The 23,283-nt window shown below is 35.0% G+C and overlaps 1 protein-coding gene across 1 annotated transcript in view; it reads right to left on the bottom strand.

The window, feature by feature from the left end:
* Positions 1-23,283, bottom strand: part of AFG2A (AAA ATPase AFG2A) — a 325,989-nt gene that overhangs the window by 59,738 nt on the left and 242,968 nt on the right. The window contains exon 15 of the mRNA XM_077770901.1: positions 13,051-13,215. Coding sequence (XP_077627027.1) covers positions 13,051-13,215 — 165 coding nt within the window. The remainder of the gene's footprint in view (positions 1-13,050; positions 13,216-23,283) is intronic.

Below are 23,283 nucleotides of genomic sequence, written 5' to 3'. Positions count from 1 at the left end.
GTTATTTAATACTAATTACCTCCTTATAAGCTCTACCTATAAATATAATCACATCAAGGGTTACGGCTTTGACATATGAATTTTGTGGAAACAGAATTCATTCTACTGTAGACTACTTAAAAATTGTAAGCAATTGCCATTAGGAAAAAAGGAAAGAAAACTTGAAACTTATTAGGCACTGTCATCTCCCTCTTGCCTCCAAAGCTATGGCTTTTTCTGTGAAGCACATAAAATGGAAGCAATTTCTCTTTTGCTTTATTCTACATTTTGTCTATTATATGACTATAAACATGAATTATACATTGATCACCAAAAGTACTGGCTATCAAAGAGGAGAACATACTACCTTCATGAATGGTTAGCTTATAGAACATGCTCAGTTTATATAAAGAGCTATATTTAAACATAGCTTTATGGATAAAGGTTGTTCAGGGAGCAGGTCAACTGATTCTTCAAATATCTATGTAGTTATGTTTAGGACCGTTGGAGGTCCTTAGGATGTATCACTACTTGAATATCAAAAATAAAAGTTCAAAATAATACAGAACATAGTCGGGGTACCTGGGGGGTTCAGTCAGTTAAGTGTCTGACTTCAGCTCAGGTCATGATCTCGCTGTCTGTGAGTTCGAGCCCCGTGTCTCGTTCTGTGCTGACAGCTCAGAGCCTGGAACTGCTTCAGATTCTGTATCTCCTGCTCTCTGTCTCTCCCCTGCTCATGCTCTATATCTCTCTGTCTCGCAATAATAAATAAACACTAATTTTTTTTAAATGCAGAACATAGTTATATTCTATTTTAATGTTATATTATTATGGAAAAAATTATTATAATGAGGTCTCTTGGAACTAACTACAAAAAACCACTTGGGGTAGGATCCAAATTATGTCCACATTAAACCAGATTTTATACTAAGCTAGGTAATGTTAAAGTTGAACTTCAATGTGTCTTAATTTTTACATAATTTAAAATGTAGAATATCAACCAAGTCTTGTCCTTACTTATTTTATGTCCCTAAAATTCAATTATTGATTTCTAGTTTTATATACAAGTACAAAATGAATGAAAATATTAATGTAACTTACTTTACATAATTCCCTAAAACTTTGTAAACTGATATTTTGGAAAAAATGCATACTTTAGGGGCGGCTGGGTGGCTCAGTCGGTTAAGTGTCCGACTTTTGCTCAGGTCATGATCTCGTGGTCTGTGAGTTCCAGCCCCGCATTGGGCTCTGTGCTGACAGTTCAGAGCCTGGAGCCTGCTTGGATTCTGTGTCTCCCTCCCTCTTTGAACCACCCCTGCTCACACTCTGTCTGTTTCTCAAAAATAAACATTAAAAAATTTTTTAAAATGCATTAATTAAAAGCACTGAAGGTACTAATCTACCCATGAAAATATCCCATAGAGTTTAAAATTAAAGTAGAATAGACATGGCAGGAGGGTTTTGATGTGTGGCACAAAGCAGATGTACAATATTAATTTCATAAGTGAATGACAGATGAAGTCATAGCATAAGTGTCTTTTATTAAACTATAAGGAAGCCATTAATGAACAATCAGACCACTTTTGTGAACCTGTGCATGTACGAATATTTCATGTCAATTATGACCAACTCAGTGGTATAACAAGAAATTTCATTTTGAATTGACAACTTTTAGAATTAAATTATTTCCCCCCAACCTCCAGTTCTGGCACAGGCTTATGGCACACAACAACAACAACCACAACAACAACAACAACATACGAAATGCTGGGGACTACTATTTCTATATCTGAGAGTATCTGTTTGACCTTCTATAATTTTAAGGATTCTGGCAAGAAGTTAAAGCTAGGTAAACTAAATACAACTCTTGGTTTTAAATATAAAACCAGTCCTTAAGGATTCTTTTGAAGTGAATAAAAAATATGCCAAGGGGCTACTTTTGCTACTACTGAAAGAATGTCTTGTTCTAATGCCAGAAACAGTTTAAGTGAATTTTTTTTTAAAATTCTGAAGTAAAGGAGAAATAGTTTATAACTTGAAACTTCCACAATGGTAAATATGGCATATGCATTATACATAATGTCTTGAATAAGGAAACCTTCCTACAAATATAAAAGCAAAAAAAATCCATTTTCCAGATTTTAAGAGCCAAAAAAAAAAAAAAAAAGAGTTAACTATTGTTAAAGAACACCAGCAATAACATTTGGAGGTTCAAAACATAAGCAAAACAAAACAGAGAGCTCTGAAGACTTCAATAATGCTACTTTTCTTTCTAGTTTAAGGAAAGGTTAGATTGTTGTTAAATTTCCAAAACGTGATGAAGGTTCTATTTAAGTACAATTTAATGACTGAGCTGCAGCTCTGAACAACCATTTTAGAGAGTTTTAATAACATTTTAATAGAATGACATCTTTGAGAACTCAGAATTACTGTCATTTGGGGATGAAGAATGAGAACATCCCTATGTCACCATCATACAGCAAACGACATGTAGTGCTTTTGTCATTAGTGTTAGATTTCGGGGCTTTTCCTAAATACCTGGGTTTAAACGTAACCTAAATAAAAGGGCACAATAATTAGGTATGCTTATTTCCTAAGTGATTATTCTAGTAGAAACAGAAACCTTCAACTTTCTTAAGTTGCTAGGTTCTCTTTTTTCAATCATCAAAATTTATGTTAAAAAAAAGTAAAAATTAAGTTGTATGCTAGTAACCAGGATTACCTTGAAGAATATGCTGATGCAGGGATATTACATAAGCAGTTTGTAAGGACATTAGCTTTACACACTTGAGAGTAAAAACAGTATACATCTTTAACAAGAAAAAAATAAAAATGGGGATAACAATGTTTATGAACTAGCTGAAATAAATACTGCATGTAACAATGAAATATAATTTGAAGAACACACTATTAATACTAAATATATGACATACATATGAAACACTCATTTGAGTGTTCATAAAATCTAAGGCAATGAAATATAAAAAATAAGCAGACTGTATTTTTTTATGTTAAAGATCACTTAGATTGAGTTCGCTGATTTTAAAAAATATAATGAAAATGACTTATAGGGCACCTGTTGTTACTGACAAGGATAAGTAACTTACAGGAATTATTTAATCTATTCTGGACAATAGATCTACGAAGCAGAGATTTTTATTATCCTTATTTATGTATAAGAAAACTGATCACAGTTAGGAAATATTAGACATTTGAATTTAGATCTTTCTCATTCCATAACCCATTTGCTTAACTAAAATGCAGCTCTGCATAGTTTAAAATATTCTTGGTAAATGTTTTTCACATATATTTGTGGCACTCTTTTCATATATAGAATAATTAGAATTATTAGACATTAACCTTCTATCACTTCAAATAACCAAACAAAAATATCCAACTCTATCAGAATCTATAAATACAGAATTAATATCATGTTTTATACAACTTTTAAAAATTGTATTCCTCTCAAGTTCATAGAACCCCCCAAATTTTATCGCTCTTCTGAAGATGAAGAAGCATGGATTAAATGTGCAAAAATAATGGGGAGCCAGCATGTGTTAATAGAGTCTGAGAATCTGGAAGAGCAACAAGGCAGAAGGTTAAAATGCTTAAATCAGCATTACTGTTGGCCTGCATAATTCTTCATAGTTACAGATTTAGCCAGGACCAGTGTTTGGGGACTAGATCATAAGGTCTTGACTAATTGGTTGCCTTGATATACTGCTTCCTTATAAAGGGGTTTCAGTATTTGGTTATAAAATGCTCTATTAAGTTTGTTGCTAGCCAGCCTCTCATTCAACAAAGTCCATTTCCTTTCTGACTAATGCTTCTTGTTAAGCTGACAGCAGCTTTAAACATCTGGCAAGGAGTCAGTAATACAGGTATGGCAGCACAAGGTGTTCTGGAAAATGATTTGCTTTGGTGTAAATATCCTATCTAAAATATAAAATAGCCTTCAGGTAAGCTAAATTAAGGTTCTTGTATTGCCAATTTGAGTAGAAGCTAAACTTCAGAGATACAGAAGATGTTTACATCTCCATACACTGGACATTTTAGAAAACTGTATGTTAAAATAAACATTATAACTTTGTAACATTCACTAGCATTCTTAATAAAGAGTTTCGGGAAAAGGTGGGCTGGCGCTTGTTTCCATTTTACAACACTTTTTCTCATAATGCCTCCAGAATCATAGATACCAAACTTGCCTAGCTGTTCTTAAGGAAGTTGAAATGCAGAGAAACCAATGTTTTCAGGAAAAAAAAAATCACTGCGAATCTCTAAGCAGGTGAAACTTTTATTTCCATCCAGTGGAAAATTGCTAAGGAGAATTTTATTAAATCCTGAAATCTATGCAGTGTCAATCTTTTAATGTTACTATTCCTCTGGTACTATGATTAGGATCTCTAGGTCACAGTAGCAAATATTTAGAGACATTGACTAAGACGCTAAGATCCCAGGTTTCCAGAAGCACTGTAAAGGAACAAAACCATGCTATATACCCCTGGAAATTCAATCCCTAAGAGATTCCTTATACAACTAACTTAATCTATGACAGGTATATAACCACATAGATTTTTAACACAAGTAAGGACCATGTTCCCACCTCTCCTGTTAAAATATGAAAACTGAGTTCTAGAGATGAACTGATTTGGCCAAACTAATATGGTAATACATGGCCAAGATAGGATTAAAGTCTAGGTCTTGGCTTTTATGGAACTTCTTCAGTTAGTATGTAGATTGTAAAATTGTGGGGAAAAGGAAAGAATAGGGGTGGTGGGCTAACTTAAAAGTTATAGCCTGAATATCTGCTTTCAGTATAAGCTGATATTGCTCTAAAGATTCTATCAATTCATTTGCAAGAGTAGGCACATTTTAGCAACTGAAAAGAGCTGTGGAGATAAGGTGCTGGGCCTAGGAGCTTACATTCAATATTATGTGATAAGATGGCTCAGAGGGCATAACTAATACACCTGACTTTCAACATTTTGGCCATTCATACCAGCTGCACCTCATGGCTGGTTTATCACTGCACAAAAGACATCTTTGTTGTTGTTATTCTAAAGCAAGGCAGACCGCCACGTGCAGTGCCTTATTTGGATGTGTCTCGAGTCTTAAGACTACCCTACATTCTGCTACAAATGGTCCTTGAGAGCCTGTCTAGATGTTCTGGCAGGATTGTGCGGCTACCTGTATACCCTCCACCAAAGAATGGTCCTCTTCAACTGTGCACATAGCTTTGGGTGGTATGCACATGGAGCCATGAGGGAGGAACAGGACACCAGCCCAGCCAGCCAGGTCAGCTGAATCAACCTTTAACAATCAATGGGGTGACAGATGTCACAGCCAGATCACTCTCACATCCAAAAAGACACTGCGTAAAGACATCTTTAATATTCCCATCTCCTCCCATAATCGACAATAAATAACAAATTCTCATAATTTACCCCATTCACAAGACATGTGAATTCAATGACTACATATCAGCTTTATATGAGCTACTGTGCTGGGCACTCTGAGGGATATTTAAAAGTGGATAAGCCAAAAATGAGACAGCTTTTAGAGATGTGAAGGTTGTGTCCATACAAGGATGACCAGCTTGGGGGCAGGGGGCAGGGATAAGGACTGAAATACAGACTTTATGAAAGCTTATGCTCTGCTTGACAAGCCTTTTGCTCTGAAAGGTAGCTGTCACCAGGTGGGACCAAGGAACATCTTTTTTAAATTCACATAATGGTGCCTGGGTAGGCTACTTAATGGTGGCTTTGGACACAAAATGCCACCAATCTTTTGATAACACAAATTTGATGACATTTCTCACTAACTTTTTCAATGGTTCTCCAATGCTTCAAGAAGAAAAGCCAGTTCAGATGATATTCAAGGTCCTTCACATTGTCTTACCTACTTTTCTTGCTTTATAACCTACTACTTCTATAGGCAGACTCTTCTAGTCATATTTCAACCTTTAACCAAATCTAGAACATACCATATTCTTTTCTTTTTTTTCAGTAGGCTTCACATCCGCTTGGAGCCCAATGTGGGGCTTAAACTCATGACCCTGAGATCAAGACCTGAGCTGAGATCACGAGTCAGTAGGAGCCACTCAGGCGCTCCTAAACCATGTTCTTTTATGCATCTCTGCATTTTTTTCAGGTAGGAATGCTCTCTCCCAAGGCCCACTCTACTTATGGAACTCCTATTCACCCATTAACGCTCAGATCAACTATTCCTTTGTTCAATCCCCGCTAATGTGAGTCACACCCTGTTCTTTCTCCCACAGTATTCTGCGTATCATTAGATCATGCCACATGAACAGATTATATGGAACTTAGTTGTTCATGTTTTTCCCTCAAAACAGCAGGTCTTATTCTCAATATCTGAAAAATACAGTAAACAAATAAAGGAAAATATAACTTCAAGTAGCTTATACTTATTTGGGAAGATGACAAGGTAACTAAAAATAATCACATATAAGGTAAGTACATATAGAAATGTAAAGGNATAAATAAAAAAAACATAAAAAAAAAAAAAAAAGAAATGTAAAGGTATTTCACATCTGCTGTTTAGTTCACTCACTCACTGTCCATAAGAGCCAGGCAAGCCTTTACCAAAGACCCAGATATGTCAAAGGAAATAATGAAACACTTTCAAAGACTCTTTAGATGATTCAGAGGAATGAAGAAATCATTAAGAGTCTTTTATTTTTTATTTATTTATTTATTTTTAATATTTTTTATTTATTTCTAGGAGAGAGAGAGAGAGACAGCGTGAGCAGGGGAGGGTCAGAGAGAGAGGGAGTCACAGACTGAAACAGGCTCCAGGCTCTGAGCTGGCAGTCAGCACAGAGCCCGACGCGGGGCTCGAACCCACGAACCGCGAGATCATGACCTAAGCGAAAGTCGGACGCTTAACCGACTAAGCCCCCCAGGCGCCCCATGAAGAGTCTTTTAGGAGGAGTTGAAAGATTTGGTTTCTGGTCCTGGGTTTGTCACTTATTTGCTGTGGGACTTCAGACAAATCCACTGGTTTTGCTTGGCTCTAATTTTCTTATAGCACTGTTCCCATTAGGGTTAAGATTCTCAAATTGATAATATATACAAAAGGATATTTAAAACTAGAAAATTCCGCTTTAAGTGAATGTTAAAACTGACATTTTTTTGTTGGTGAAATGACAGATTTAACACATAAATTTGTGATTCATCCAACATTAACATCCACTGACTATGAGATACTGGTTGCTTTTGCTGGACTCCAAGAAGTAAAAAACCTCGTTTCTGCTGTAGAGAATCTTAGTTTGGGGGAGATGATGGGGCTGTTCATAATAAAATAACTACAGGGAAAAATGTGCAAAGAACTAAATAAGGGAAACAGGAATCAGTGTAAAGGAATTCAAAAAGAGAAGTCATTTCTGTTGGGGTGGCTATGATGTTTTCATAACAAAGCAGTGATTTCAGTAGGGTGTGTAAGAAAGAGTATTTTGAAATTCTGGGTATAGAATTTTAGGGTAAATGCATAAGAAGGGGTAGAGAGATAACAAGGATCTTAAGAGCAGTAGACTAGTCGGGTAGAGCAGTATGTTTTCAGAGGGCAGCTTCTGATTAGGCAGCACAAGTAGGTTACAGATGGTGTACGGGCGGTTGCTAAGTACCGTGGCTCTCTGCTTCACTTTGGGGACAGGGACAGTGCTGCTCTCTCTTTTAGCCTGAGACCGGCTAAAAGGTGTTCGTTTATTACTATCTCAGATGTATTGTTACAGAGAGTCAATCGATGCCAAATTCAAACACACTGATCCTGGTTTTTAGTTTGAAAAAAACTGTTGCAAGAGACTTCCTTTTTTTTTTTTTTTTTTTCTTCCTGTTTTCATTGTGTTGGAGAAAAGAGAGAGAATGTCAGAAGGAATGTTCGTCAACAAGATAGAAAATTAATTTAAGGCTCTTCCTTTATTAGCTGTAATAGCTTAAGCATGGTGACTAGAACCTTCTTGAATAAATGAGTTAAACTGGGAGGTAACTTTCAATGTCAAGCTGGCATGAAGACATTGAGCTACTAGACCCAGAAGGGCAAAGACTACAAAACAAAACTCAGGGCAAGACAATTATTTTAGTCAAACAAGGATAAAAAGATTAAATTTATATGGAGTTAAAGCTTCTTAAAAACTTAGTGTGGAATATATTTAACTCTAACAAATTGCTTTAACAAGACTTTCTAGCACTAGGTTCATATTACCCTGAAAATCACCAGGCTAAGCATACATTATATTTTGAAGGAAAGAGCAAGAAGCAACTCATTTATAATTTAGCTTTCAGATAACGTTATCTGGTTATTGAGGGAATGCAAAACATTACCACCTTATAGCAATATCATCTAATACTTCAGTGGTAAATATAAATACTGAACAAATAAGAGGAAGACAGAATGAAGGGAAGTAACATTTATGAAGCACTCTTTATGTGTCACACATTGTTTCTTGGTGCTTTTATATTTGTTACTTCATTTAACCCTTGAGACAATTTCAGTCATTGGGATGCCTGGTGGCTCAGTCTGTTAAGTAGCTGACTTCAACTCAGGCCATGATCTCACAGCTCATGAGTTCAAGCCCTAAGTTGGGCTCTGTGCTTACAGGTCAGCGCTTGGGAGTCTGCTTTGGATTCTGTGTCTCCATCTCTCTCTGCCCCTCCCCTGCTCATGCTCTGTCTTTTCTTTCTCTACAAAAAAAAAAAAAAGAAAGAAAACAGGGTGCCTGGGTGGCTCAGTCGGTTAGGTTAGGTAGGTATCCAACTATGGCTCAGGTCATGATCTTGCAGTTCATGGTTTGAGCCCCACCTTGAGCTCTCTGATGACCACTCAGAGCCTAGAGCCTGCTTCAGATTCTGTTTCTCTGCCCTCTCTCTGCCCCTCCCCCTGGTTGTGCGCTCTCTCTCTCTCTCTCTCTCTCAAAAATAAATAAAAACATTAAAAAAATTAAAAAAAAAACAAATAAGTTCAGTCACTTAGATATTTTAAATGAGAAAACTGAGATTCTAAGAGGTTAAATAACTTGCCTATAACCACCCTGAAAGAAAACAATTCTATTAAAAGTCTACTCCAAAGCAACAGTAAAATTCTTTTTTTGTTTTCCCTTTACTGCCTCTCTTGGAAGGTGAATCCTCAAATCTTGATATATAAAATAAATGTTAGAATTGCCTATATTACTTATGAAATGGATAACTGCTACCTGGCCCTTAGGCATATTTTCAATTTCACTTAATGAGATATAATCACTGAAAGGAGATTAACATCCAAAAGCAAGTGAACATTCAAATCTAATTTTACAGATACTAGTTGTTGGCCTATATCAGCAAATTCCTGTACAGAGAGGAAATTACGTATCTTACTTGTCACCTCCGTTCCTATGCACATGGCACATGGGTAGCGGGCCCAGTTATGCCTTTCATGTGCATATATTTGTGACTTTTGATTTCCTGTTGGCTGGGTAAGATAAAAGTTTTCCTAAAGTAAGATAATTGGATAAAAGACAAATGAAAAAACGAGGTGGAATCTGCTACAAATAACTTAAAAAACAAAAATCAAAGCAGAAGAAAACAATAGCTATAACCAAAAAAGACTTATTACTTCCTCCTGAACTGAATTCCCATCTGCTTTTAAATGGCAACATGTTTTTCCATTAACTGGAAGCTACAGCCAAGAAGCCAAAGACAATGAGGTTCTGGCCACCGGGGAGTAGAAGGCGCAGGATGGCTGAAGACGCTACTACCCGCTTCGGCCTCTCTGGAAAGGCTGTTCCCCAGTGTTCCCATATTCTCCATCTAGCTGACAACAAACTTACTGTTGGGACTCTTCTGAGAATTAAAGAAATGTTTCAGTTCTCTGTATACCCTCTCTCCAGAGAGGGAAAATGGAGTAACTCAGAAGGGTATGAGAAGCCATTTGAAACACTAAGCCTGTATAAGCTGTTAGGAAACAATGTTGACTCGGCAAAATAAAACACTTGGTCGGTGAAAAGAAAACATTTTTTAAAAAGTAACTTCGTTCCAACCCAGTCATTAAAAGTACCTGTATCATCTCCAGTCACTCTCTACAGCCTTTTTTGGGGTGTCATTTATTTATTTCTTAAAGTAAGTTCTATGCCCAATGTGGGGCTTGAACTCACAACACTGAGATCAAGAGTCACATGCCCTACTGACTGACCCAGGCAGGCACCCTTCTCAACAACAGCTTTTTTTTTTTTTTAATATTTTTATTTATTTCTAGGAGAGAGAGGGAAAGAGAGATAGCGTGAGCAGGGGAGGGTCAGAGAGACAGAGGGAGACACAGACTCTGAAATAGGCTCCAGGCTCTGAGCTGGCAGTCAGCACAGAGCCCGACGCAGGGCTCGAACCCACGAACCGCGAGATCATGACCTAAGCGAAAGTCGGACGCTTAACCGACTAAGCTACCCAGGCGCCCCTCAACAACAGCTTTTTAATAAAAAAAGCAAAAAACAAAAAACAAAAACTCACCACAGTTAAACATCTTATGTTTCTAAAAGACAGACACTGGTGTGAGCAGTTTCCTCATCTCTGGTTCACCTGGCCAAATTCTTGTATATACAGCTAATCGTGTACAGTGTAAAATTAATATATAATACAGATAATATACTAATTATATGATATTGATGATACTACTCTCTTAAGCAGACAATTTATCGCCATTTTCATTTGATACCAAAAGTGGCCAATGAGATACTCTCAAATCTGAAAAAGCAGCGCCTGTAGCAGCCTAACAAAGTTAGGGGGCTCTCCTTATGGTAACAAAGGGAAGTCTATTCTTCCTAAGTATAATTTTTTAAATCTCTTTTCTTTTTCTGTTTATTAAATGTTTGATGAATACGTATTATGTATTAGGTTCTGTGCTGAAGGATACGGCCTTGGCCTGAGGAGGAAACAAATGAGTTGTATCAGTGGTACAGCACTGGGTCTATACGAGTCAGGTGACTGAGTTTCCAGCTTGAATTTGTCTTACTGCTAAAAACTAAAAAAAGCAAAATGAATTTTGGCTTTCAATATTGCAGCATTATTTTCATTCTGATGGAAAGAGGTGGGGGGAAAGATGGGAACTTTGATTTGAAGCTAAATGTTATCTATCTTAGATTTCTTATTTATTAACTTTAAGACTTTTAAGAACATAATTGTTCTCTTCAAACAATAGGGTACCTGTGTGAAGTGCCTAAATAATCAGACCAAAAAAAAAAAACCAAACAAACCCAAAACAAACAATATGAAACAAATCTGTCTTGCCCACATCGAAAATTCTAGAACTAAGATGTAGCTCTGAATAAAATTCCTATGAAGTTGTAATAATAATATATGGATTACAATTAGAACTGCAGTGGGATATACTTCCCCCACCTCAGCATTATGGGACCTTAAAATGTTTCAAGGAGACGCAGAATTTTCTGCTACTTTTCCTGTGACTATTGTTAGAAGATCTGATATAAAAATTAATGAGAAATGAATGTGCTTATACTGTAGATTCAATAAGGCATGTACTACATAAGACCTAGCAAGCTGGTACAATAATTCCTGGCACCAAGTGAGTTTTTTCCTTTCTGCCAGATGGACCTCATTGGCTTTGATTTTGTTTGCATTTCTATGTTACTATCCTGAATTACTTCAAAGTGAGAAAGGCACATTTATATCTTGCGAACTGCTCTTCCATTTCCCTCAGCTCAAGCAAAAGATTTATGGTTTCTTTCTTTGCTGTTTCCTGTAAAGGGACATATATACATGATGCTGCCCTTGGTCTCACATCAAGAACTGAATTCTAGAAATACCTGAGCAGTCAGTTAACAGCAGCTAGATGCTCATAAGGATTATTTTTTCAGCTAGGACTGAATGTACTTCAACTGCTTCTCAAAGTACTTTCTACATGGTTTTTTTTTTTTTTTTTTTACCACCTCTAGTGAAAATTTCTCCTCTCTACAGGGGGAAATATCAAATATACGTAGTGCATAGTTGAGACACAACAATGAGGAGATTTGGGATTTATTTTGGTTCTTGTAATTAGCTATGACTGCATGACAGACTCAGTCCAACTTTGCATGAAAATTGATCTACAATACTCTCTGAGTACCACTAATGATCTATTATGTACTAATCTCTTAAGTATTTACAGAAGAAAGATTACAAACAATAGTAAGTAGATAGAATGCGGAATCTCAGTCTGTTGAATAACTTAGAATTAAAAAAATCTACAATTTCTTACTAAAAAAGATATTAATTTCCCAGTACAAATCCTTATCAGTGATATTCAGAAGATATTTCTATGTGAAGGACTATAGTCTGTCCTTTACTTAAGAAGTGCATGTAGAAAAGATGCACAATTATGTTAATGGAATTTTATTTTGTAAATAAAAATGGCCTAATTAAAGAGCTACTAAGGAGAGAAAGAAATGTTTACCTGCCATACTTAAAATTTTCATATTCACAGAGATCTTGCTATTCCTACTGAGAGTATACTTTCACAGCTAAAGGCAGACTATCCCTTCTGAAGTTTTTATGAGAGAATCTTTGTTAACATACAAGTAGATGGACATAATTTTCCAAAATGGTAAAAGATGGTAATGATACAATTTCTGCCAAATCTTGTACTTCTGAACCTTTGCATGATATCCTAATTTCATTTTTATTCTCTCTATAAGAAAACAATATGTAAAGCTGTGTATCATTTCCATTTGATAGGTCAAGAAATCAAAGTTCAGAGAAGTGTGTGAATGATTGGAAGCTGATGTATCAAAAAAAAACAGAAAGAAGAAACTTATACTTCTAACCAAGTGTTCTCTCCACTATATCGTGTTAATTCTCTGAAGACTACATTTTGTGACGCAACAGAAACCATGTAAAAACAACTGAGATATAATAGAGGCCAGGCAAAATGCAATTTAATTTAGTGATTACCTGTCATGCAGTGCATTTACTGTTTTAAGATTTCTTAACATATGGCTATTTAAAACAGTTGGCATCAAGCAGTCTTTTTGCTAGTGACCCCAACCCACTGCTTTCCTGCCACCAGGTATTTTGAGAAGAACTATCTTACCTCTGCTCCTGAATATGTATCAGTTTGGAGGATGAGTTCAGCCAAATCGACGTCATTACTGATTGGCATAGAGCGAAACTGCAGGTTAAATATTTCCCTTCTTGTTGATGCATCTGGTAATGGCACATAGATGATTCTATCAATTCTTCCAGGCCGCATCAAAGCCTGTAAAGAGGATGAGACAATGCAGAAAACCCAAGCTCAGAACTGACATTCCACATGAAAGGTACCAAAGAAAGGGGATATCTAGAATCTAAGAATAACCTGCTATTACTCATAATTGGTACATGAAACAAGTACTAGGGATTCTATAATCTATTTTAAAGACTCAAACAAATAAACCATGTTCAGAATACTTTTGAAAGTAGCAGAGCAATACTTCTTAGGCTTTCTGCTTCTCAGCAACTGTCAGGTCAATAAAAGATGGCTATTCTCTTTTGGGGAAGTGTGTAATATGACTTGTATTCATTGTATCAAAAGACTTTTTTTTGGAATTTCCTGCAATACCTCTTAAAATATGGGTTAAGCTGCTTTAGAGAGTCCTTAAAATAGCACAACTCTAATAAAAGAATACTTCTAGAGCTCAAAGTAGTCAAATGAACTTCCCTCATATTTTATTGGAGGCTCATGCCTAAATTATCTTAGAGCTAATGAGTTCATGTATTCAGAAAACCATACTAAGCAGGCACTATACACTAGACATTGTTCTTAGTACTAGGAAATAGCATGAATAAGACAGATTTATCTACAATTGATTGTGGTGATGGCTGCATAGATCTGTGGATATACTAAAAGCCACTGAACTGTGTGTTTTAAATGGGTGAATTTTATGTTTATTCTATCTCAATAAAGTTGTTAAAATAGATACAGGTCTAAAATGTGTGTATGTGGGTGTGTTAAGGGGTTGAGACAGCTTTCAGTTGGGGTAGTGAGAGAAAGCCTCTCTGAGGAAGTAACTTATGCTAATATCCAAAGGAGTCAGCTGTAGAAATTCTGGAGGAAGAGCATTCAAGGTAAATGGAAGATCAAGTGCAAAGTCAAGAATGACTAGTATGCTCCAGGGAAAGAAGAAAAATAATGTGATAGAGTGAATAAAGAAAAGAGAGGTAGGAAATGAGGTCAGAAAGATAGTCATAGGCAGCTGATAATGCCTTAAAAGATACAGTAATGACTATGGATTGTATTCTACTTTTAATGAGAAGTCATTGGAAAGTTTTAAGTAGAAGGTGAATTGGTAAGATTTATGTTAAAAGATAACTCATGGGTCAACATCAAAAGGTCTAGTATGTATTACTTTAATACCAGAAGGAAAAGAAAGAGAAGATGGGGCAGAAAAAATATTTGAAGAAAAAAGAGCCAAAATTTCCCCAAATTGGTAAACAAACACATTTACAAAATCAAGATTAGTGAATCTCAAATAAAATGAATACAAAGAAAGCCACACCTACACATGTCATAGCAAACTGCTGAAAACTGAAGAGAAAATCTTGAAAGCTGCTAGACTGAATATGGGGAATGATAATTTCAATCACCAATGACTCTCAGTCAAAACAAGGAAGGGAAGAAACCAGCAGAACAGTATCTTTATAGTGCTGAAAGAGGGGCACTGGGTAGCTCAGTCAGTTAAGTCTCAGATTTCGGCTCAGGTCATGATCTCACAGTTCATGAGTTCAAGCCCTTCTGTCCGGCTCTGTGCTGACAGCTCAGAACCTGGAGCCTATTTTGGCTTCTGTGTCTCCCACTCTGCCCCTCCTCTGCTCATGCTTTCTCTCTCTCAAAAATAAATAAACTCTAAAAAATTAAAAAAAAAAAAGTGCTGAAAAAATGAAAATGTCATCCTAGAATTCTAGTCCCAGTGAAAATTTTCTTCTTCTTCTTCATCTTTTTTTAGAGAGAGAGAACACAACTGGCGGGTAGAGCCTTTATGAAAGAGAGAGAGGGAATCTCAAGTAGGCTCCACACTCAGCCCAAAGTCCGACATGGGCTCAATCCCACGACCCTGGGATCATAACCTGAGCCAAATCAAGAGTCGGCTCCTCAAATGACTGAGCCATCCAGATGCCCTGAAAATATTCTTTAATAATGAAGGAAAAATGAAGTCATTTTTAAACAAAAGAAAATTGAAAAAATTTGGTGTCGTTAAAACTGCACTACAGAAAACGCTAAATGATGTTCTTCAGGTTTAACAGAAATGACATGAGGTGGAAACCTGAATCTTCAGGAAGAAATGAAGAGCATTGGAAATGAAACACCACAAAACTGTATATGCCTTCCACCTCCAAAAAAAAAATCACTCTTTTTGCTGACATAATCAGAAACGGGATTTCTTGAAGATTTAAGAGACACTTATAAATAGTGAAACACAGTATATTTCTACATGTGCACTTCTTTTTTCATCTAAACTTCTGAATAAGAAGTTATTTATTTTGAATAAGATAAACAAAAATTTCCAGTTACTTTCTGTTGTGGAGACCAGACTATTCTTCCTTCCATGTAATTTTTTTTTTTTTTTGCATGTGCACATTTTGAATGAAATATCCAGAAAAAAAGGTGTGATAGAAGTAAATGTAGAAACTAAGAAGACGGGAACTCAAACATGAACATCTTCTAATTAAAAACAACCAACCCCAAAACTCCTGAAAATGTAGCTGAGACCATACATAAAATACTGGGAAATATAAACATGGAAAATATAAACATCAGAACCCCATGTGGTTGGCTCTGTGGAAATTAGTTTTTAGAGAACAAATGTGCACATGTGCACACACACACAAATCATGATAATCTGTGAGTAAGAAACTGACCTCTATCTCTGACCCAAGAATTTCATATCTTTTGCCAAGTCCCCATGAAATTGTGGAAGGCTAATTTGTTAGCTTTTAAATAGGGTAAAGTCTCAGAACTTTTATAGTTCTTGACATGTATGTTCCTAATGATGGAGCCTAAAAATAATATAAAGTAAAAATTGATAGGATTAAATAGATAAAAGACAACTCCACAATCACAATATGAGATTTTAATTCTTAGCAATTTTAGACCTAGAAAACAAACCAGAAAGGTACAGAGGATCTGAACAAGGCTATCAATCACTGTGATCTGATATTTATTTATGGACCACTGTACCCAACAACTGGAGAATACATATTTTTTTTCAAGTATACTTCATATATTTACGAAGATGTCTCATATGATGAGCCATAAAACAAAACTCAACAAAGTCAAAAGGACTGAAATAATACAAAGTAGTTTTCTAAGAATAGTAAATTAGAAAGGGATAACAAGAGAGGAAAACCTCAAACACATGAAAAATTAAACAATACCCTTCTAAGTAAACTGTAGGTCAAAGAGGAAATCATAAGGAAATTAGAAAATGTTTCAAGTTGAATGCTAATGCAAATCTAACATCAAGATAAAGTGCTTAGAGACACATTTATAACTTTAAATGCTGATGATAGGAAAGAAGTCTAAAATAAATGACTTATGGTTCAAAAGTACAAGGAAGGAAATAATAAAGATCAGAGTAGAAATCAATGAAACAGGAAACAAAGAGAAAACTGAAAGTCAAGTGTGGTTCTCTGTAAAGATTAAAAAAAAAAACAACTTTAAATTCTAACTAGATTGAACAAGGATAAAAGACAGAACAAATCACCAACATCAGAAATGGAAGAGAAGTTATCACTACATATCATACAGAGATCAAAAAGAAAAATAAGAAAATACTATCAATAGATTTATGACAATAAACAACTTTGATAAAAAAGAAAAATAAGCTCCTTGGGGTGCCTGCGTGGTTCAGTCAGTTAAGCATCTAACTTAGGCTCAAGTCATGATCTCATGGTTCGTGGGTTCAAGCCCCGCGTTGGGCTCTGTGCTGACAGCTAGTTCAGAGCCTGGAGCCTGTTTCAGATTCTGTGTCTCCCTCTCTCTCTGACCTTCCCCTGCTCATGCTGTCTCTGTCTCTCAGAATAAATAAAACATCAAAAAATATTTTTAAAAAAGTTCCTTAAAAAATCCAGTTATCAAAATGGACAAAAAATGAAATAAAAAAAAAATCAGAATGGCCCTAGATGTATTTTTTAAATGGAACTGAATTAATTAAAAATTGAATTTATTATGACTTTCACACCAAAAACATTCTAGTTTTCAGTTTCATTTCTGAATTCTACCAATGAAGAAATAACAATATTGCACAACCAGTTCAGAATAAAGAACATTTCTCAAGTTGTTTTAGAATGCCAACATAATACTAACTCCAAAACCTAACAAAGATATCATAAAAAATGAAAGTTACAGATTAATGACCCTCATGAACATAGACTCAAAAATCCTTAAAAATATTATCAAATAGAACCTCACAATATGAAAAATGGATAAATCACCTTAACCAAGAGTTATTTCAGGAATGCAAGTTTAGTTTAACACTCAAAATCCAGTTGGTATAATTCACCACAGAAACAGAACACAGGAGGAAATTCACATGATCATTTTAATATGTGTAAAAAAGCTTTTGACAAAATTCAAGATCCACTGATGTTGAAAAACATTCAGAAAATTAGTAATAGGACTTTAATATGATAAGTAGTAACTAGAAAAACCGACAGCTAACATAATTAATATTGAAATCTTGAATGCTTTCTACCTAAGATCAAGAACAAGGTAAAAAGTCACCACTTCTACTGACAAATATAACAGAGGTACTAGTCTTTATTACAAAGGCAAAAGACAAAAGACAAAAATTAGAGGGTGGGGGGAGGAAATACAGAAGTTGGAATGGGAAAAGGTAAAACTACCTTCATTTGCAGATGACATGATTGTTTATATAGAAATACTAAGGAATCTACAAAACTACTAACAAGATTACAAGTTTATTATAAAAATTACATTTTTATATATTAAGCAATAAGCTAATAGAATATCAAGTTTTAAAAATCCACTTTATGAGAATACATAAAAAGCATAAAAAATAAAAGACAGAAATAAAATGAACAAAAAACACTTCACTGAAAACTACATCACTACTGAGAAAAATTAAAGGCCTACATAGATACACCATATTCATGAATTAGAAGACTCAATATTATTAAGATATTCATTCTTTTCCAATTTATCTATAGACTCAATGCAATTGCAATCAAAATTTCACAAGGGCTTTGTTAAAAAAAAACTGACAAACATTATAATATTTATAGAGAAATGCAAATGACTAAGAACAGTGAAAGTCAAGTTAAAAAAAAAGCTGAAGGAAGTATCCTACTTTCAATGTGAAAAAAACAAGACAGTGTGATAAGGTCCAGAGGACAGAAATATAGATCAATGGAATAAAATAAGGGATTCCATAATGGTTTTTATTTTTAAGGCACTCAACTAGGAAAGGAAAGCACTAAAAATAATAATGCTCCAACAACTAGATATTCAGATTTAAAACATCAACACTGATCCTTACCTAACACCATATTCAAAAATTAACTTGACATGGATCATAAACCCTAATGTATGAGCTAAAACTCCAAACTTAATGTTTATGTAGCCCTGAAGAATCTATAAAGCACTTTTCACATACTGTATTTCACTTATTATTTGTCCAAATCCTGTGAAGTAGATATTGTCAGACCCTTATTAAGAAAAAGAAAATGAGGCCCAAGATCATACAATAAGTGGCAGATAATGGGCTGAATGCTGAATCAATCCTTTTTCACTCTACTATCCTGCCAGTAAAATTTGATACACATATCGATAGACAAATGAAAAATATTCTTGTACTGAAATATGACATAGGTAACAAAAAACTTTAAATAATTCTTGGATCAAAAAAACATTATACATCTACTGTGGGTCAGGCCCTATTTTAGGTGCTGGGGAAACAGCTGTGAATAGCTTGGTTACTTCCTTTTTAAGTTGAAGTTATCCTTTTCACCCTTATGGGAAAACTCATATTCCAGGCTATTTTAAAATTTCCTTTCTAATAGTTGAAAAAACAACACAGCAAAGGATATAGAGCATACACGTCATCTAAGTCACTGGAACAACACTCAGCATGCATCTGGGCCTCCCCATCCCCTTCTCCTCTGCCAAGTTGTAGCTGTCCCTGGGCAGTGCAGGTTGAGTACACGTCAATGATTATAACGTTGCCTGGGCCAACAGCCAGCTAGTCTTTTTCTGGTCTGATCTTGTCAGTGAAAGTTAGCTTAAAAAACAGTAGGAAAGAGCTTTCCTTCCTGTAGAACCCTGAATGAGTTAACACCCTTCCTAAAATTTCTTTAAAAATACTGTTCTGGGATATTAGGGTGGAAGAGTGTGTTCTGAATGATGGTATGTTCTGTTATTTTAAAACCACCATATGACAACTCTCAATGAAAAAAACAAGCCAAGGCTTCCTAATACTACTCTGAGCCCTTCTAGCCCCAAGGTCACAGATACTGTGATAGCTACATGAAAACTCTATTTAAAATTATCATAGGGCAAGCTGCCTTTTCAAGAGAACTTATTCAAGACCTTGGCAAGTCTCTACATCTCAGCCCCAGTTTTCATGTGTGAAAACGAAGGTGGTTCTTTAGTCAGAGAGGGCTATGTGTATCTGACAAGAACTCTCCTCAAAATACACAGATGAAAAAACAACCCATAGAATTTCATAAATAATTCCATAAAGTTAATCTGCTTGTGCAACCAAGACTATGAATTATTAGATGGGCTTTTATATGGGCCTTCCAGACCTGATTCTAGGACTCCATGCTAGTATCTTTCCCAAAGAAACACCCACAACTTACATTACATGGTCACTACTGAAAATGTGTTATTACTATTTTAGTGATTACGCTAATTAATTAAACTAAAACCATTATCTTTTCTTCTTCTGACCTTTACAAAAAGGGCTTAAAGCATTTCTGGTATTTCATATTAAGGGTTCGTTCGTACTGATCCAACACTATTATCACAGTTACAGGGCTGCCTTTTCTATTTTTATAAATTCTGAAATTTGATACATGTAAATTCATAGTCTAGCATTGCTCAAATCTAATTTAGTTAGCATAGAAATACTTGTTCAGACCAAGGTATTAAAATAGACACGGAAAAATCAGGTCCCAGGGCTCCCATTCATTTCAAATGATCAACAAGTGTGTGTATGTGACTATGAGGAGTGCCTCCTTCTAGTAAAGAAAAGCAACACTAAGCCTTTACATTTTACTCCTATCAAAACGTATTGATGCATCATGATTCATGGAGAAAATAGTTCCAGAAACTGGGGAGAAGTTGGATCCTTGGTAAGAGCTCAGATATATTTAAAAGACACCCTGAAATTATTTTAGGCATTTCTCTCCCTCCTCTAAATCTGACAGAGTAATGGGCATGGCTAATGCTACTTCTTAATTCTCTCTTGAAATGGTCATTTCTACTCCATCTTCTTTACTATATACTTATGTGTTTTCTTACTGTCTGTCTTTCCCAACAGACTGTAGACTGTATATAATGGCAGGTATCATATTTTTTTTATTTCAACACTGTAAAGTCAGCAACAACACATACAAGGCACTCAATGTAGTCAAGACAACACAGTCTCCTGTCTAGAATATCATAACCACTTTTCTAGTCATCTTCATGCAATCTTATTCTTTCCTTCTTCTCCCTCTGTTGATCTACATTATTGCTAATAGTGATCATGCTTATATTGCAAATACTGTAACTTATTTTCTAACCATTTAATGGCACCTTAAGGGGAAAAAGCCAAATTCAAGCATAGGATTTCAGGCCTCTATAATTTTGTTGTAGCTGTCCTACCTTATCTGCAGCTACTTGAGCGCATGTAAGCACTCACAGTTAGCCAAAATCACCGGGCTGCTTTCTGCCTCCTTGTCACAGCACACATATTTCTCTGCTCAGAATATTTTATCTCTTTGTCTATCAGACAAGTTCCACTTCTTGTTCAAGTCTCAGTTTAAATGTCATTCTCTTCTATAACCTTCTATGACTCTTGCAGGTATATATAACTTGTATTTGACATACATGTAAAAAGTGAGGACACAAGAATTTGGCCTAACCAGGTTAAAATTCTAGCTCCCCCGTTTATTACCTGTGTTTGGACAGATCATTTAAATGCCCTGGTACTTTAAAATCCCTAACAGTCCTAGTCTCTGTTTACAGGATGGCTGTATGAATTGAAGAATATAATCTATATAAAGTGCTCAGCACAGTGCCAGGCATATGGCATGGATGCTTCCATTTAGGTGTTATTATTATTATAACTGTTCCTGTATAATTCTCCCTAGTATTTAACCAAGCTCCTTAAACATAGGAAATGCTAGTTATCTTTGGATCTTGGCACATGGTAGATGTTAATGTTCTTTGAAGGAGTGAAAGAATAAATGCTATAAAACTATAAGATTAGAATAATGTTAGAAAACTAGGCTTAAAACACAGGTTCTTGACTATATTTCTAATTCTCAATGTTTAGAAAGGATTGCTATTTAGTAACTCTACTTGTCTTTTCTTCTCCCTGCTTTTACCATAGCCTCTGAAATGCTCAATTCATAGCCCTTTCATAATAGAGAAAGGAGAACTTAATAGCAACATGTTTGCTCTCTTCAATAGAAACCTGATAAAGGAATCACTAAAAGAGAGGAGGCCTTAGAACATGCCTGTATTTATTAAATCTTTCCATGTTGTTGATCTACATTACTCAGCCTAGAGATGAACATAGTTGACTTCTAGAAATGTTTTTTATTTTTGACTTTAGCTGCTATCTTTAAAAATTTTATTTATTTCCAACTTTATTGAGGAATAAATGGCAAATATAATTGTATATATTTAAGTGTACAACTTGGTCTGATATACATATACACTATGAAACAATTAGCAAGCTCAAGGTAATTAACATATACATCACTTCATATAATTAACTCATTTTTGTATATATTGAGAACACTTCAAGATCTACTTTCAGCAAATTTCAAGTATACAATCTTTATTATTAACTATATTCACTAGGCTAAACATGAAATCCTTAGAATTTACTCATCTTATAACTGAAAGTGTTGCCTTTGACCAAAGTGTCCCCATTTCCTCATAGCCCCTTGGAAACAACCACTATATTCTTGATTTCTGTGAAATTGTGTGTGTGTGTATGTGTGTGTGTGTGCACGTGTGTGGGTATGTTTAAGATTTCACTGTAAGTGACACAATATAGTATTTGTCTTTTCACTTTAGCTGCTATCTTTTAAGGCTTGAAATCTCAATGTTTCAGGAAGACAGTTTCATAATATCTTTTATGCAATTTAGTAATCTATAAGCTTAATCAGACTGAAAGAATAGCTTTAGAAACCAATGAAATAAGCAATATTTTATAAAACCAATGCAAGTCCTTGTAAGAAACACTCTTCATTATATTATTTGGTAATTAAACTTTAAGACAATGAGAAAATATAAATTATACTTAAATTGGGAACAATCTGCTGAACAGATTATCAGGAAACAAGTGAATTTTATATAAAATCTGAATAAAAAATATTAACTCTCCTCATGATATTTTAAAAGTAACTAAAAATATCAATTGAGCAACTTTTTTTGTGCAAAGCACTATTAATAATACAAAGAAGCATATGACTTGGTCCTTACTTTTTAATTTCTTAAGTTATTTATTTATGTATTTTGAGAAGGAGGAGAGAGAGACAGAGAGAGAGAGAATATGAATCTTAAGCAGGTCCTGCACTGTGAGCATAGTACCCTACGCGGTACTCGATCTCAGAAACCATGAGATCATGCCCTGAGCTGAAATCAAGAGTTGGACGCTCAACTGAATTGAGCAACCCAGGTGTCCCTAGAATTATTCTTTAATAGTTTTTAGTTTAGTAAGCCTTTTTATAAGAAATAACCTGACCTTTTTATAAGAAATAACCTGACATTTTTTAATTTTATAGTTTAACTGAGAAGTAGTAATGACTTTTTTACACTATGCACATCATCCTTTAAATAAGTAACCCCTTTGAGATCAGTATATTTGATACCATGGGGAATATAATCAATGGGGAAAAGAAATGGTTTACAAGAGCCAAGAAAGTGAGATTTTTTATTTGTATTCTTAAAAATATAAAATTATTATTGGTGCAGGAAGTCATTGTCTAAGTGATTACATCTGGCTCAGAAATTGGAAAATGAGAATTTTCAAGAGTTAAAATTAGTCGATTTAAGACTTTGGAAATGAAGCACTTCAAATTTTCTTGAAAAAATTCTAAAAACACTTCC

The sequence above is a fragment of the Crocuta crocuta genome, unplaced genomic scaffold (genome assembly GCF_008692635.1).
Source record: "Crocuta crocuta isolate KB4526 unplaced genomic scaffold, BGI_CrCroc_1.0 scaffold331, whole genome shotgun sequence".
NCBI classification, from domain to species: domain Eukaryota; kingdom Metazoa; phylum Chordata; class Mammalia; order Carnivora; family Hyaenidae; genus Crocuta; species Crocuta crocuta.
The sequence above is the reverse complement of the archived record's forward strand: the minus strand, read 5'-3'. Positions and strand labels throughout refer to the sequence as shown.